At 34.6% G+C, this 18,748-nt stretch overlaps 1 protein-coding gene across 6 annotated transcripts in view; it reads right to left on the bottom strand.

Moving 5' to 3' along the window:
• NAA16 (N-alpha-acetyltransferase 16, NatA auxiliary subunit) overlaps positions 1 to 18,748 on the bottom strand; it is a 59,017-nt gene that overhangs the window by 22,468 nt on the left and 17,801 nt on the right. For 3 of the 6 annotated variants that reach the window (XR_001817825.2, XM_017503771.2, XM_037729666.1), the window contains 3 exons: positions 17,399 to 17,518; positions 14,848 to 14,943; positions 9,180 to 9,286 (listed from right to left, as the gene is read on the bottom strand). Coding sequence is in view for 4 of the 6 variants with exons in the window: in XM_017503771.2 (XP_017359260.1) it covers positions 9,180 to 9,286; positions 14,848 to 14,943; positions 17,399 to 17,518 (323 nt within the window). In the remaining 2 variants the exon portion in view is untranslated. The remainder of the gene's footprint in view (positions 1 to 9,179; positions 9,287 to 14,847; positions 14,944 to 17,398; positions 17,519 to 18,748) is intronic. The other 3 variants (XR_001817826.2, XM_017503775.2, XM_037729665.1) reach the window with 2 other exon arrangements.

Raw genomic sequence — 18,748 nt, 5'->3', positions numbered from 1 at the left:
TAAAAGAATATAAACACTGCTAAATAAAACAAATATCCAGATTCAGAATGTCAAAACAAGATCTGATGATGGGGGAAAAAAGATAATGGAAAATTCATATGAAATCTCCTACATTAAAAAAGGAGGGGGGGACTGGCTGTTCTGGTTCATTAGGCATACTTCTTGAATATATTTCATATATTTTGTTTGTTTGTTTGAGATAAAGTCTCACTCTGTTACCTAGGCTGGAGTGCAGTGGCGTGATCTCAGCTCACCGAAGCCTCTGCCTCCCAGTTTCAAGTAATTCTCCTGCCTCAGCCTCTCATGTAGCTGGGGCTACAGTTATGCACCACCATGCCAGGCTCATTTTTTGTATTTTTAGTAGAGATGGGGTTTTACCATGTTGACCAGGCTGGTCTCAAACTCCTGACCTCAGGTCAGGTGATCTACCTGCCTTGACCTCCCAAAGTGCTGGAATTACAGGAACGAGGCACCGCGCCTGGCCAAAATTTATATCATAGTTACTTATTATTTTTATTTTTTGAAACAGGGCCTTACTCTGTCACACAGGCTGAAGTGCAGTAGTGTGAACTCTCCCTGCAACCTCCGCCTCCCAGGCTTCAAGCAATCCTCCTGAGTAGCTAGGACTACAGCCATGCACCACCACACGTGGCTAATTTTTCTGTTTTTTTGTAGAGACAGGGCTTTGTCCAGTTTCCTGGGCTGATCTCAAACTCCTGACCTCAAGCGATCTGCCCACCTTGGCCTCCCAAAGTGCTGGGATTACAGGCATGAGCCATCACACTCGGCCTTATAGTTAACTTTTCATTCAGTAATTAAGTGAACAATTTTCCATGAAAGTTAATCTAAGAAGTTTTACTCAAGTTTACTTATAATTTATATCTTAATTAGGTAGTGTGTAATTTGACAAATTAATACATAATAGCTATTCTTCTTTAAAATGGTGTTTTGTCTCTGTTATTTTAAAATCAAGAAAGTCAATCCACTTAAGTATCTGAAATCACACCAAAAACATAAATGGCCAACTTAAATTTTATGGCCCAAATTTTTCTTACAACATGAAAAATTTTCCAAGTTCAGCCACCTTTTCCTGGTTTAAATACTTTCTTCTAACGGCTACATTAGATCAAGATGGAAGAAGCTTTATCCTCATTAACAAAATCTAACCTAGGATAATACTGTAACTGTTATAATTTCCTAAAGTGTGTCCTTGACAAGTTTTACTTATGTAAGAGTTAAAAGACCTCTTTATTAACCTTAAAGACAAAGTCCCACAACATCATATCTGATACACAATTTTTTCACAATAAAGAGACAAATCACAGGTTTAAAATGTCAATGCAACATGAAGATTACTAAATTAAGTACACTAGTTTATCAACAAAGACCAAAATTGCTGAATTAAGTTCTGATACAGGCACAATTACTAGTGATAATTCTGGTGCTAAAAAGGCTAGTTATAGAGGCAAATTGTCCAAGAACGATCGATAATAAAATCGAAGTACAGAGATGAGGTGTGAGGAGGTGGGACTTACCATGTAATTTAGAGTAAGGGAAAATTACCATTTCTTGAACATATTCAAACCAAGTACTTTACAAACTTTATCATTTAATTAAAACACACATCAACACTTTACATATTATTTTCCCCACTCTATGATTCAGGTAATTGCTCGGAAAAAGTAAGTGATGGAGTCAGGATTCCAAACTAGGCCTGATTCCAAAGCAATGCTCTTTTTATTTTACCAGTATTTCTCCAAAGGTGGTACATACAGTGAATGGGATGATTATCATTAACTTACCAATTGAATTTTTAACTTATGTCTTCATATTAATATGTGTTATAACCCATGATTTTCATGACAAACAAAAAAGTAATCAAATTTGGTGAAAAACATTAAGTAAATAACACCATAGTGTTAATCTGGATTTGGAAAGAATCATGAAGAAATTAAGTGAATGTTGGCAGACATTATACTATACTAAATGCCTCCCTAGGCAAGAAAAGCATTTGTCTTTATTTTCCTCTACCAAGCTTTAAAACTTAAAAGTGATTCACATACATCATCACCATTAACTGTTGATCAGAATGTCTCAATAAAAATACCGCCTGGGGAGTTGTCTGATAGATACTGTTACCTCTGTAAACAACACCCTCTGGAATTTTTAAATATAAGATGGTATCTTATTATTTTCTTTTTAGTAAGAAATCCAGGATTTTCTGGGTCCCACAAATATTGCACAATAAAAAATTTAACATGGCCCTTTCTCTCCCTTACAGCATCTGAGAAAAAATATTCTTTTGTACTGCACTGAAATACAAATCAAACTCTTCCTTTCCTTGATAATTACTAGCCCAACATGTCAACAGTAAAATTCTTTGTTAAGAAGGCTGTCCTGCCAGGTGCAGTGGCATGTGCCTGTAGTCCCAGCTACTAGGGAGGCTGAGGCTGGAGAATCGCTTGAGTCCAGGAGTTCTGGGTTGTTGTGCGCTATGCCAATTGGGTGTCCGCACTAAGTTTGGCATCAATATGGTGACCTCGTGGGAGCAGGGAACCACCAAGTTGCCTAATGAGGGGCGAACCAGCCCAGGTCGGAAACATAGCAGGTCAAAACTCCCGTGCTGATCAGTAGAGGGATTGCGCCCATGAATAGCCACTGCACTCCAGCCTGGGCAACATAGCAAGCCCCCGTCTCCTAAAAAAAAGAAGGCTGTCCTGTGCCTTGTGGAATGTTTAGCAGCATCCCTGGCAGCCACACACTGGATGCCAGTAGCACATCTCACTGTGGTGACAATCAAAAACCTCTCCAGACATTGTAAAATGTCCCACGGGAAAAAAATCCACTCCCCAACACCCTCAGTGAGAAGTACTGCTCTAAGGAGGACTTTCCAAGACAGTTTTAAAACAGCAGATGAATTTCCACAACAGAAATAAACATCACCATATCTGGTTCCACTAAATTTTTAACATCTCTATGTCAAAACAAAAATAAACACAAGACAGGAAATATTTCACGCACACTGTTAGTGGAAATGCAAATTGATATCCACAACCTTGTGAAAAACTAATTTATCCATGTTTATCAAGAATCACAAAAATGTTCATGCCCTTTACCCACTGAGTGAATCTGAAAGTTTATGAGAAAAAAATAATCCTAAGCAAAGTTACTGTAAAGATATCTAATAATAAAAACTTGAAAAACCAAAGTCAACAATGAGGGGATGGTTCTAAAAGGTTATGCAATAACTAAACGAAACAATGAAGATTACATAACAACACAGTAAAAGCTTATCAAACTGCTGGGGCATGGAGGTGGGTACAGGTAGTTCACATCTATAATCCCAGCACTTTGGGAGGCCAAGGCAGGCAGATCTCTTGAGTCCAGGAGTTTGAGACCAGCCTGGGGCAACATAGTGAGACCCCATCTCTATAAAAATGTTTCTAAGGCCAGGCATGGTGGCTCACGCCTGTAATCCAAGCACTTTGGAGGCCAAGGTGGGCAGATCACCTGAGGTCAGGAGTACAAGACAAGCCTGACCAACATGGTGAAACCCCGTATTTTTTTCTATTAAAAAAAAAAGTTTTTTAAAAAAGGAACTGCTAGGAGGAAAAAGAAGAACAAAATTTTACAGACAAAATGACTACAGTTGCACAGATACACCACAATTAAATTCACAGGAAAAATAAAACTGTCATAGGAATTACATTAAAAATGCTCTTACAGCTAGGCATGGTGGCTCAAACCTGTAATCCCAGTGCATTGGGAGTCTAAGGCAAGAGAATCACTTGAGCCCAGAAGTGTGAGATCAGCCTAGATAATATAGCAAGACTCCTTCTCTACAAATTAAAAAATTAACCAGGTGTGGTAGCCTGCATCTATATTCCCAGCTACTCAAGAGGCTGAGATGTGAGGATCACTTAATCCCGGGAAATCAAGGCTACAGTGGGCTATGGTCAGGCCATTCATTGCTCTCCAGCCTGGGAGACAGAGCAAAATGCTATTTCAAAAATAAAATAAGTAAATAAATGTGTAAATGCTTTTAAGTTGTATAGTCATGTGGCAATTTATAATTGGGTTTTGTTTGGGCTTCCCTCCCATTTTTTCCAAATTTTCTGTATTGTGGTTATAGCATTTTTTTTAACGAAAAATTACTTCTAAACTTTTGTGCCAAGTTGCTCAGCACTTTTACTATTTGAGAACATGGAAGTTGACGGAAGAGTGCTATAAGCTTACACAAATGCCAACAGAGAAGTGAGGAGATAAGATTCCTTACAAATATCATCAATGTGAAAAGTTAATACACAATACACATTATCTGTGCAACATATGAAATAGTTGATCAAACATCTGACTCACTGTCCCACTGGACAGCTTATCTATGAGTATTACAGAAATAATTCATTGGCGTTATGACTTAGACCACCAACAGACTATGCTATATAAAAAAATCTTCTCATTAAACTGCTACAGCTGTTGTGAATACTATGTTAGTTGTTTGTTTCTACCTTTGATTTTTTATTATTACTGCCACGCCGACTCTGGAACAGAAGGATTCTGGGACCCGATCAAAAAGATGACTAGGCAAGGTTCTTTGTTCACACTTAGAAGCTCTGAAATGGACACTATTTTAGAAAGCCAGTAAGCAATTACTCATAATAAAAGTTTGGTCTGGGCCAGGCACAGTGGCTCACTCCTGTAATCCTAGCACTTTGGGAGGCCAAGGCTGAAGGACTGTCTGAGCTTCGGAGTTCATGACCAGTCTGGGTGATATGGTGAAACCCTGTCTCTACTAAAGTACAAAAAAATTAGCCAGGCATGGCAGCATGTGCCAGTAGTCCCAACTAATTGGGAGGCTGAGGCAGGAGAATTGTTTGAATCCGGGAGGCAGAAGTTGCAGTGAGCTGAGATCATGCCACTGCACTCCAGCCTGGGTGATAGAGGGAGACTCCATCTCCAAAACAAACAAAAAGTTTGGACTGATACAGTATGTGACAGACTACAATACAAACGACAGATGAAACCATCTGTACACTTCAAGTATGTAAGAGTTATTTTCTAAAAGTAGGAATTTTTTTTTCCCCCCTGAGACAGGGTTAGTCTGTTGCACAGGCTAGAATGCAGTGGCCTAATCAAAGCTCACTGCAGCCTTGATCTCAGGTTCAAGCAATCCTCCCACCTCAGCCTCCCAAGCAGCTGGGACTACAGGCTCCTGCCACTATGACCAACTAATTGTTTTCATTTTTTGTAGACACAGAGTCTTATGTTGCCAGGCTTGTCTTGAATGCCTGGTCACAAGCGATCCTCCCACTTCAGCCTCTCAAACTGCTAGATTACAGGTGTGAGCCACCATGACTGGCAAGCTGTCCCTTTTTTCAGTATGTATTACCAGAACATTTAAAGGTGGTTATTACCTATAAATACACAACTGATATTTTCAATGAGGTGACATCCACAAAAAATTTAGAAATATTCTTACCATTATCTTCAGTAAAAATTATATTATTTCACTAAAGCAATGAAAAATGTTGGAATCCCTATGCCATATATAGCAACCTAAACTGTTTTAGTCTAACACTACTTAACAGGTTTAAGGTATATGAAAAATATTCTCTACAATTCACAATTTTCTACTTTCCCTGAAAGAAAAAATATAACTGTTAAAAAAAATTGTAAGTAAAAAAAAATAGAGAAAATATAAAAAGAAAAAAAAAAACTATGCCAAGATAAAAACCTAAAACAAAGGTACAGAGTTGAAAGTTCAGAGTCTACATAAAAACTAATTTTTAAAAAGTCTTTCTGTTGCCATGTTTTACATGGATGCCACTTAAAATATTATGTGAGGCCAGGCACGGTGGCTCATGCCTGTAATCCCAGCACTTTGGGAGGTCAAGGCAGGAGGATCACTTGAGGTCAAGAGTTCAAGACCAGCCTGGCCAACATGGTGAAACCCCATCGCTATTAAGATTACAAAAATTACCCAAACGCAGTGGCATGCACCCATAGTCCCAGCTATTCAGGAGGCTGAGGCAGAAGAATGGCTTAACCTGGGAGGCGGAGGTTGCAGTAAGCTGACATCACACCACTACACTCCAGCCTGGTTAACAGAGTGAGACTCTGTCTCAAAAATAAAATAAAACATTATCTGAGTAAGTGCTTTACATCGTGATTTTCACATTTCTGCAACAAGAAGATAGTTATACACATTTGAAGTAAGATTTGGGTTCTTTTATACTTTGGGAACTAATGCACAAATTTTAATTTCTAAAACCCAATAATAGCTATCTCCCATTTACTCAGATGTAATTACACCATGATTATATATAATGATATAACAGTAAAAGGATAACCCAAAACCCAAAAGCTTCACTCAAAGACTGGCAATTTTTTTTAAGTACTTTTCAAAACAAGTAAGTAAATGTTTATCATCTCAGCAAACTATGTGTTATGGACAGGACACCTATATTCAAATGGATAATAAGAAACAAAACAATATTAATTTTAACAAAATCTAACATAAAAGGGGTATAAATATATTTTTAGTAACATGTTTTATTCTTATAAAGTTTCATAAAAGAAAAGAATACCTGGATATCAGAGTTTATAGAAGAATCTATTTCAAAATTAAAGAAAGCTGGGAAAACGAAGATTTCTCTTCTTCACCAAAGATTCTGCCAAAACCTCGCTGACAAAAGTAAAGTGAGTGCCATTTCTATACCTACTTATGTTTTTAAAAACCTTATGGAACTTGGCCAGGCACAGTGGCTCACACCTCTAATCCCAGCAATTTGGGAGGCCGAGGTAAGTTAATCACTTGAGGCCAGAGTTTGAGACCAGCCTGGTCAACACGGCAACACCCCATCTCTACCAAAAATACAAAAAAATAGCTGGGCATGGTAGTGGGCACCTGTATTCCCAGCTACTTGGGAGACTGAGGCAGGAGAATCATTTGAATCTGGGAGGCAGAGGTTGCAGTGAGCTGAGATCGCGCCACTGCACTCCAGCCTGGATGACAGAGCAGGACTCCATCTCAAAAAACAACAACAAAAACCTTATGGAACTTGTCTGATGATCACTCACTGCCTTCCACTTCACACAAATTCTAGTTTGTCAAAAAAATTAAAATGTTGAAGACATTTAAGAAATATATTTCTTGCAACTGTACTACATTCTAAGCTAACTTCAAAAGACAATTTCATTCTCATGCTATCAACATGAACTACTCTTTAATAATTGGAAGCTTATAAACAACAACTGTTTATCAGACTTCACCTTCTTGAAATCCTTCCTTGAAAGTTAAAAATGCATCTAATTGCTAAAAACAGGTCTCACTGCTGGTTAGAAATGCGCAGTTTTAAAACTGGTCTCATGGTGTGCAGTGTACACAGCTCAGGTGATAGGTGTACCAAAATCTCAGAAATCACCACCAAAAAACTTATCCATGTAACCAAATACCACTTGTTCCCCAAAAGCACTGAAATAATTTTTTGACAAAAAGAGTCAAACACCAAACCTACAAAATTTAATTTAAAAATAAATATAAAAAAATAAAATAAATAAAATGGTCTCATGAGTAATCACAAATATATGTGCCAAAATTACTTGAGAAACAGTTCCTAGACTTGCAAATTTTTTCTCACTATACTAAATTCAGATAACTTGAACTCAATTGTCTGCAGTTTAATTCATTTTGCAAACACACTTGGTCTTTTGGCATTTCTAATAAAATAACATTCCTGTTGCTGCTTTAAAATTAACACTAAAGAGACAGTTCCCATAAATTAGTGTATTCTCAATGCCTTATTCAAAAATACAATTTTCATGCTTTATATAAAATACCAAAAAAGTTTAGCATTTTAGGAAGGGCAACTTTGGGTCAATATTGGAAGAATTTTTAAAAAGTAAAAAGCCTATGCCTGTGAAAGCTCCATGATAGCTTGAGAGAAACAAATCCTTTAATGTCCACTGTAGGCAGTAGCTGCTACAAGACTGTTATAAAAGAAGTACTCTAATTCACATTCAGAAGACTTTCGTAATTTCGGACATTTCATCTCACCTTTTTTTCTCTGTCACCCTCACCAAAAAGGATAGAAGTATTTTACCCAACATTAAATAACCTAGAGATATTATTGGTAGGCACCGGGTACATGTTTACATAGGAATCAATCACTATTTCTCAAAAAATTGACAGCAGGAACACTGCAGTCAAACCACACAACAGACATTAAAGAATTTTAAGGTTTGTTTTTTTTTTTAAAAAACATGATTTTTTTGTAATTGGGTACTAAATATCATCAATTGTTTATTTTGTTTATGAAACCTGCCGCCACAGGTAGAAAAATGTCAATCAGCTATACCTATAACTAATGTTTCTAACATTTTATTATTCACAATTACTGCAAATTTATAAATTATTATGAATCAAAGCTAAGTAAATATAAAATTATAGTTTAACTAAAAACCTTTCAGCATTTCTAACAAAATCTTTTCCTTATCTACTAGTAGCTTTTAAAAACTGACTACAGAAAAGACAACAAGATTTTAGACTTTAATAAACAAGAAGCAACACTTGGAAATAAAAGTATAACTTACTTTCTATTAACTTTAATTATCTTTCTAATTTAAGACCAAGATTTAAGTGCCTATTTTCTAATTTTAAAAAGCAGAAAGATATTCAATTCTTTATTCAAGAACTAGCTAAAACTGTGTTTATTAAAATGTAACCTTACTGATTAAAACCAATAATTTGTACTGTTGACCAAATAGCATTTTACTGTTGCACTAACTGTCAATTATCCAAGCTGTAACTTAAAAAGCATGCAAAACTAATTTAAAAATCCACAATTGTACCATAAAATAATCATCACAGAATAGTTAAATATATACCTTTGGTAACAATGTCAAATTTAAAATCCCACTTAAAAAAAAAGTATATCCATTAAAAATAAACAAGCTTTATAATCTTAGTGTTTTCATAAACTCTTTACTCAGTAAATTTCAGACCGACATTTCTTTTGATATTACTTACACTACAGGCGTATGATTTCAGTACATTATTAGACTGAAAGTGAGTAACATTACTAAAATAGAAAAAATGATTAATAGCACATTTACATGGACATCTTTCCACAATTTAGTAAAAAAGACTATAGCAAATCTTAACAAATACCAAATTTTACCTTTTCTGTATTGTAATACAAAGATTTCAAAGTAGTAAACAAGGGTGGGCAGCCTTTACTGAAGTTAACCCTCAGGAACTTATCCATTAGTTCTCTAAATCTTTCACCTAGAAACAAAAGCATACTTTGTTAATTCTTTGGTTCATGCAAACAATTCTTAAAATGATTTTCTAAATAAAAATGAAGCTCCCTCAGAAACAATTATGCTTCTATCCAATTTATAAACCCCCAAAGTCATATAGTTTTAAGTAGAGTAAAAGTTATCAACTATCCTGAATATAGCACAATATCAAATATCTTTCTTAATATCTCACTGACTAGCATACTCAGTCTACACCTCAAAACCTTGCAGATACACATGAAGCACTCTGTAGCAGACTACTGTAACCAGTACCATATTCAAGGGATAGTCAAAAGATCTTTTTAAACACTAAGCTGGTATTTACAATTATCCCAAATCAATTTGTACTTGTCATTTACTTCAACATTCATTCATTCACTCATTTATTTCATAATCATATGTCAAGCACTTACGGCATGCCAGGCACTGTTCTAGGTATTGGGGATATAACAGTGATTAAAACAAAAATTTTTTTAAATTCTACCCTATAGAACTTAACATCTCAGTGAGGGAGATCAACAATAAAAGTAAAGTAAGTTTATGCTACACATTAGACTAAGCCCTGGGCATTCTAACATTAGAACTAAAATAAATACTCTGCAAGATCAAGTAAATAATTCTATCATTGCTAAACCCCTACAAATGATTTTTGTCATCACTTTTTGAAAGCAGAGACTATTCAAAGAATTTTAATTTTATAATACAAAGGTATAAGAACTTTTTGAGAGTATAGGCTAATAGTTAAGGACATGGATTTACCTAATCATTTGGGGAAACACACACACACACACACACACACACACACGCACACGCACACATCATGAATGACTTAGCCTCAAGTAAGACGATTAAAATGACCTCCCAAAGTTTCTTAATGATTCACAACACTGCACAACAAACTCTAACAACCCAAAATGGTTTTTATTTGTTATGACTGACCATGTTGAACAAAACATACATGCATACTCAATTAGATGTTATAAAAATTTAACGCCAGTAACTATGAAGATCGTATTCAGATAATCTCTAATTTCTTATTCAATCATACACAAAGTACTGGTCTTGAAAAATCACAGATTATGGAGAAAACATCCATCCTGGGTTAAAAAATCAAAAATAGTTTCAGAGACCAAATCTTTCCAGTAATCCCTCTGGTGTACAACAAAGTTAACAATATTGTGGTAGACAATAAGAGATGCTGTTTCTGAGAGAAATGCAGATTTCTCCACTTATTTGTGTGCAAACTTGGGCAAATAACTTGTCCATTAAAAACCCCAGTTTCACCACTGTAAAATGAAGACAATACTTTTACCGGCCTCAACAGTACTCTTCATGGCTCAAACACGATATGTATATAGCAGTAAACAATGTCTTGGCACAGAGTAATCACTCGATATATGTCTCCTTATCTTCTCTGATATCTGACAATTTTTATATTTTAGAATTAATGTTTTGTTTTCTATACTTGGAATATCACCCACTGAGAAAACAAGCATTTTATCTTCATGGCAGAAGCTACTCTGAACTCCTCCTTGATTAACTTTCTCAGTCTATTCAGATCATACTGGCAAATTTGATTTATTAGACTGTGCAGGTATGAAAAAGAATGAGGAAGCTCTTTAAGTGCTGATCCAGGACTAATCTCCAAATACAGATAAGTGAAAAGAAAACCCAGGTGCACAGCAATCCATGCTATGGCACTTTTGCAAAAAACAGGAGGGACACCTTACGCAAATCTCCCACACACATTTTTGCTTACACATGCACAATGTACTTGTAGAAGAATACAACATCAGCTGATGACAAGCGATGTCTTCAGGGAAGTAAACTTAGTTGCCAGGGGACAGATAAGAAAAAGACTTCACTTATAAACTTATAAACCCTTTTTACCTAATTTGCAGCTGTGAATGTATCACCTAAACAAGAAGCCTATACACAACTTACCCAACTGCTCGGTCACACACCATATCCCCAAATTACTTACAAGTTATCCATCTTATTTTTTCCATCAATTATTATGTGCCTGTTTAGCATTACTGCTCACAAAACAGTTATCTGAATAATTCTTATCTAGCTACGTAGCATGATGTTCCCAAAACATGATGGCCCTGTTCACACCTAATTCTTAAGATAGTGTAAACAGCAAGAATAGACTGTTTCTGATTCACTGAAAAGCCATTCTAAATAATGGAGCAAAATTTAATTAGTATTCTATGTTTAATACTCTCGATTATTTCCTTCCCTCTCTCTACCCATCAGCCAGTGCATAATAAGACATGATGAAAAGTAGCTTTATCCTTTCATTATTTTTAAAGCACTTAATATTTTGGGTGTGATTTTTTATGTATTATTTTATATTTATTATGCTCTATAGGTATGAAGCCCTCTTATCTAAAATATTGAAAGCCGTTTTCAAAACTTTCACCATGCATTCTCAAGATGCATCATGTTTCTTGAGAAAGATCTTACTGCTTTTGACAATGCCAAGATGGCTTTCTTATTATACATAAAAGTATTTCTAGACAGGCAAAAAAATCATGAAATATCCAGCTCTGCACAGAGAAAATTAAGTATTTGCATAATTTTATATATATTCACTGGAGCTTTGTAAATACTCGTATGTCAGAACCTCACAGCGATGATGACCTTGAAAGCCTATGCCATCAGAATGCTCCACTGAGACCTGATTTGTAAAAAGATTTTTATGACATTTCAAAGACAGCATGTCCCAGAGGCTCTAGGATGGTTTCACTTTAACCTAAATCACACTTTACAATAAAAAAATTCTAGGCTTTTTCAGTAAAAATATATTTCCTTCCATACACTGCCACGTATTGAGGGCTTTTAGCAAACTTATATCGTCTATGGAAATAAATGTAGGCAGTATAAATCTGAAGCCCCATGTTCCAAATGAGAAAAAGAGAACAAAGAGGTCTCGTTCGGCCGGGCGCAGTGGCTCAAGCCTGTAATCCCAGCACTTTGGGAGGCCGAGGCGGGTGGATCACGAGGTCAAGAGATCGAGACCATCCTGGTCAACATGGTGAAACGCCGTCTCTACTAAAACTACAAAAAATTAGCTGGCCATGGTGGCGCGAGCCTGTAATCCCAGCTACTCAGGAGGCTGAGGCAGGAGAATTGCCTGAACCCAGGAGGCGGAGGTTGCGGTGAGCCGAGATTGCACCATTGCACTCCAGCCTGGGTAACAAGAGTGAAACTCCGTCAAAAAAAAAAAAAAAAAAGAGGTCTTGTTCATAATCTTAAAGCTAAGTGAGGTTTTTTTTCTTTCTTAAGAAACATGTGAATGCATTTTAAAGCTCCTAAGGAAATATTCCCACCCACAACATATTGTGAAACACAAAATATACCCTGAGACCAATAAAAGGAGGAGAAGCCAGACACTAACGGCCACAGAAGGTATGATTCCATTTATTTGAAATGTCCAAAAACAGGCAAATCCATAGGTACAGAAAGTAGACTGGTAGTTGCCAGGTACTGTGGCTGAGGGGTAATGGAGAGTGAAATAGGTATGGGGTTTCTTTTTGGGGTCATAAAAAATTTCTGAAAGCAGACAGAGATGATGGTTGTACATGATTAATATACTAAAATACTGAATTGCACACTTTAAAAAAGTGAAGTTTATGGTATATAAATTATATTTCGAAAAGCTATTATTTTTTAAAATAAAGAGGAGGAAGAAATACAGAAATGTAAGTATATGCATCTTCTACAAAACACTTTCATTAGGGAAAATACTCCTCAGTACGCATATACTACCATCTTTGAAATTCACAAAGTGTATATTAAAAGCTCTAAGAAGTCCTGTAGAAACCTGATAGCTGTGTTTAATCCAGTTTCCCAAACTTACTTGGCTGAAGAACAGCTCAAGCACACCAACACCCTCCCAACCAAGCCTATTAATATCTACTTGGACTTAATGTTCCCTGGAAAACATCAGAGAATCTGCTCTCTGTATTCTATAAAAACAAAACAAAAAAAATGGAGGATCAGAAAAATACTACTCTTCATCTTTGGAATTGAAATGCAATAGTATAAAATGAATCTTTAAAATGAATTTCTGTCCACTGTCTAATCCAATACATTTCTAAAAGCTATTTCACATATTTCACAAGTGAGTCAACTAAAAATTTTTAATTTTCATGAATCTTTTGGTAAAAATAAAATTATAACCAAATTATTTAAACAAATATTTGCCATTATAAATGTGAACAGAAAATAGACTCCTCAGCTCCCCAGAAACTTAAGTTATATTAGCTGTCCAGAGTCTGACTTGTATCAAAAGAAATACCAGAAGTTCTAATATATAATTCATAATCAAGGGTACTTACAAAAATAGACTTCAAAAAAAAAATGTAATTTTTTAAAAACTGAACAAAGACATTAACTACCTGAAGAGCTAATATACTGTCTACCTCCTATGTAGCCCAAAAAATGAGTTCAGCTATATGCAATAACTCAGCTCAAGGTCATGAATACACTATTGTACAATAAAAGCAAATCACATAACATATACCACAGTACTCCAATTTATATAAAGTACAAAAGCTGTTTTTGTTTGCAGGGACACAAAATACATGGAGCTCTAATAATAAAAGTAATGTCATGATAAAAAGCAAAACTCAGTAAAGTGGTTAACTCTTGAATAAATGATGACTTCTGTTCTTAAACACTGTGGTGGGTGCAAACAGCTCACAACTTTTTCTTTCAATTTATGTTCGAAAAGAAGATATAAAACTTCAAAACTACAGCTTGAGCCCAGGAGTTTGAGGCTGCAGAGACTGCGCCACTGCACTCCAGCTCCAACCTGGGTAACAGAACAAGATATTGTCTCAAAAAAAAAAAAAAAATCAAAACTTTTACCATTTAAATCATGATACCACATATAATTTATCATTAATTATAGGGAATTTACCTTCTAAATATAGTGCTTTTTTAAAAGTCACATACGAAAAGCAGTTTTTCTACTGATACATAATATTTGTACATATTTATGCAGTACATGATATTTTGTTACATACAAAGATGTATGTAATGATCAAGTCAGGGTATTTAAGGTATCTATCACCTCGATTACTTATCATTTCTATGTGTTGGGAACATTTCAAGTCCTTTTTTTGCTATCCTGAAATATACAATATATTGCTGTTAACTACAGTCCCCCTATTAGGCAAACATTGAAACTTATTCCTTCTGTCTAAATGTATGTTTGTACCCATTAACCAACCACTCATCTTTCCCCAATGCCCCCTTGCCAGTTCTGGTATCTATCATTCTACTTTCTACCTCTATGAGATCAACTTAAGAAAAGCAGTTTTATATTTATATAGATAACTTCAAATTTTAAAATCAACATTTAGCTACACATTGAAGTATAACACTCTTATCAATATATAAATAATAAATTCATAACTGTTCAGTCCTAATGCCAAGATTGCTGCAGACATAAACTCTACACCAGAAACATGTTTCTAAAATATAAATAGCAATTTTGACAAATAATTAGTATTATAAAAGACATCCTAATATTACCTGGGACAAGAGTCAAAGGTAATCTTCTGGGTGTAATTGCTCTGGGGTGCTGCTTACTAATTTCTTCATAAATTTGAAGCCTCTCTTCCAAAGTGCCTATTATCAGTAAATATGGGTGAGATTCATAGCATCACAATTTTCATTTATGGTAAAACACTAACAAACTTTTAAAATTATGTTATAAATAAAACTGCATTAACAATATTAAAGCTGCTTTCAATTTTGGTAAAAATGACATTTAAAACACTGTGATGGTGAAATTCTATAATCAGTTAAGTCACCATTTTAAACTCATCTCCAGAGAAATCCAAAACTTCTTTCATCCCAAGATTCTAAGTAGAACCCAAATCACATATATAAGCCATCGCAGACTCAAGATATGCTGCACTTCTCTTATATTCCTTTAGCATATAACTCATGGAAAAGAAAATCTTTTTATAACGTATCTCTAGTAACATATCTTATGTAAACACTCTGAACCAAAAAAACCTACATAAATCCCCATAAAAGCCTATAATGTCTGTTGATTAGGCTCAAAGAAGCAACAGTTTTAGGATTATGATGCAAATGTTTAAAATATAAAAAGATAAACTAAACTTCCATGTTAACTTTAACACTTAAAATCTTAAATAATACTCCATTATCCTTCCGAAGATATAAAATACACTTCTAACAGAAAGTTCTATCTTCCCTTCCAAGAACCACCTAATTTTATAGTACCACATGAAGGATCTATCTATCTATAAACTACATGTTACTCTGAAACAACAGTATGCAAGCAAACAGGATCTGGGTGTTGTTCATTTTTCTAAAATAATATCCTGCATAATTCACAAAGAGATTTATAAGCAATAAGGTAATTTATAGTGGAATTTTAAGAAAAAGCAAACAAACCTGTTTTTGAACTAGAAGGTTTTAAGTAGATTTTAATTTAGACCACAAAACAATAATTATCCTAAAAATAACCCTGGGTGTTAGCAGACAAGGTATCTCTGTAGTAAATGTAGTGTTTAGTATCAAGTATTGATACTCGAGATTAATATCAAGTATCAAGACTGTAAACGCTACACTTCAAGAGGTGTGATCTTGTTTAGACTCATTCCTTACCCCAATAATATGTTTTGGAGCTCCAATGTGGTTGGATTTTAAGACCAGGGATGCGTGAAAAAAATAAAGAAAATCCTGCTTTCTGTTACTGATTTGGAGACTTAACAAAATATTAAAGACCCTTATATTAACACATAAATGCAACTGCATGTATTTTTAAAATATTCTCATATTCACACCTAATCTTAGAGAATAACAAGCGCCAAATATAAAAAAATTTCTCCACTACCCCAGATATAAAAAGCCGTATAAATGTAATTAAGACAAAACTAAACAATTTCAATATTCTAATTAAAGTCACAAGTTGGAGCTCCAGAACTTACCAAGGGGAAGGAAAGGTCATAAGGAACCTAAAACAATAAAGTAGTGTAATTAGTTTTGTAATCAATACATTTTATAGTAACCAAGAATCCCAAAATATGGAACATATTATTCATTTTACTAAAACATTAAAATATTTTTATTAATTGTAATGTCAGTTACTGGCAGTTAAAAGAAAAATCATAGTTACCCCATGTTTTCAACCTTCGCACATATAAGTTTTGCTGTTTTTTTCAAAATACTGCTTTAATCAATATTGTGATTTTAATCATTTTCTTAAAAATATTTAAGAAAATAAATTTTTAACAATTTGTAGTATTGAATTTTAAACACAAAAAGAACAGCAGAATTAATTAATACCAGTGAGGATACAAGAGTTAAACTTTTCTTGTGGTTTATACTACTATAAATCAATGTGGGTAGCTACCTATTTACCATACTTCTTAAATTTAAAAAAAAAAAAAAAAAAAAAATCCTGCTGTTTCAACATCTTTGAGCCAGTCTCATAATTATTTCAGAAATACATTTATTCATGAGTAAATATGATTTTAGAAATATTAACTGTTCCTATCAACACTTAATTGTGAAAATATTATAAAAATCTTAGACTAACACTAGATTTCTGAAAAGGGTTGGGGCTACCTAATTTCAAAAGAAGACATGTAACATTTTGCTCTAATTTGAAATCAGAGAATACCCTCAACAATAATTCTCTGGACCAATTCTTACATGTAGAAGTTGAGGGTAATGAACCTCTAACGATTTTTAAATATTAAAGTTATGACACCTCCCAGAAAGGGAATGCTTGTCTTCTTTCCCACGTCTCTAGTCTAAATTTACGGTATGGTTTGTTTTGTTTTGGTTTGGCTTTGTTTTGTTTTTGCCTCACCTTTCAATACCACCACAGGTAAGGGTCAAGGAACTTAAAATATCTGCAAGCATTTACACTTAAAGCGTAGCTACTTGAATTCATTTTTACTCCCATGTTTAACCTATAATTTTACTCAATGGAAAAATGAGTACTAATGCCAAAATTATTTGTTCTCAAGTATTATTACAACTTTACATTTTGTCATACTTCAAACCAGTAGTTACAAGAAAAGGGAGAAAAATCATTACATACTAATTTGTAGAGCTTTTTCCAAGCCTTCGTAATAACACCAATTTTCTGCATTCCGATCAATCAAGTTTTTGAACACTTCACTGGCTTCTTTCAATCTTCCCAATTTCAACAGTATTTCCCCTAAAATTAAGTTTAAAGACATATTCATTTTAAACATTAAATATCTATCTGACCCCAGACACTTCACTAAGCATTACCAGTGAATAGATGGTTAAAAAGACAGAATTCTGCATGCTTCCCCTTGAGGCATGTTGCCGTTTATGTGACTAAGCATAGCTTGCCTTCTTCAGAAATGAACCTTCATTTGTACCTTCATTTTTGGCTTCCTCTAACACTCCAAATACATACGTAGGACATTAATTTGTTAGTAAAAAACTTTTGCATTACATATATCTTATACCCTTTGAAATAACTAAAGATATACACAAACACATCAAAATTAGGCTGACAAATAATTCTACTGAAACATTCCTATCTTCCTACCTCAAGATTTAAATACAACTTTACTAATCAGTTCATCAGTTCATATGTAATTCTCCATTCAATTCTTATTGTTTCCTTTCAAAAGCACTAAAATTGGAGAAGTTTAACTGTGAAATTGTTAACACCAAAACCGCTTTATAACAGGAAACCACACAAGCCATGTTCATGTGCAGGTCCGTTCAGTGGGTCAGTAAAAGGTCAAATCCTTTTACTAAGCCACATAAATCAAGAGCAGGTGTGGAGAATGAGGACCCAGACCTCTCAGAAATTATGGAAAACACACCTAGTCCAAGATAAAAGCGAGATTCTCAAAAAAGGACATACCTCAACTTTCTGCCCCCAAGATTTCCCATTCCCCAATCTATTTCAAATAAATACCCTTTAAAATGTCCTCAAGTCATACTATTTCTCCCTTCATCATGTTGGAGGAGGCAGTATATTCTAGCAGGTTTTATGTACCATTATTTTATTATTTTTATATTATATATCACTCAAACTCTAGAATAAGACTGAACTAGGAATAATTACCAAATCTACCGCTGCTTGTCACAAAACAAATACACATAAAAGCGTGCTACTTAAAACTTTAAGCATGCCCACTCCTCCACAATTAACTTCTGGCCAATTTTTACCCTGCTTATCCCAGATACAATAGACATTAGCATTTTTCATTTTCAAAAACATCTGTTATCTGCTACTACCATGAAGCGAAGGTTATTACTAGAGGAATGTATAGGACAAATAAATATATACCTACATATTCATAAGTAAGTGAAAATCTCTAACTTTTAAGGCTTTTTAAAGGATTATAATAAATTAATGACCACACCAAAAACTATGGAGAGTGGTGCCTGGCACATAGCATTA

The sequence above is a fragment of the Cebus imitator genome, unplaced genomic scaffold, assembly GCF_001604975.1.
Source record: "Cebus imitator isolate Cc_AM_T3 unplaced genomic scaffold, Cebus_imitator-1.0 Scaffold314, whole genome shotgun sequence".
NCBI classification, from domain to species: Eukaryota; Metazoa; Chordata; class Mammalia; order Primates; family Cebidae; genus Cebus; species Cebus imitator.
This window is presented reverse-complemented; position numbering and strand designations above follow the sequence as displayed.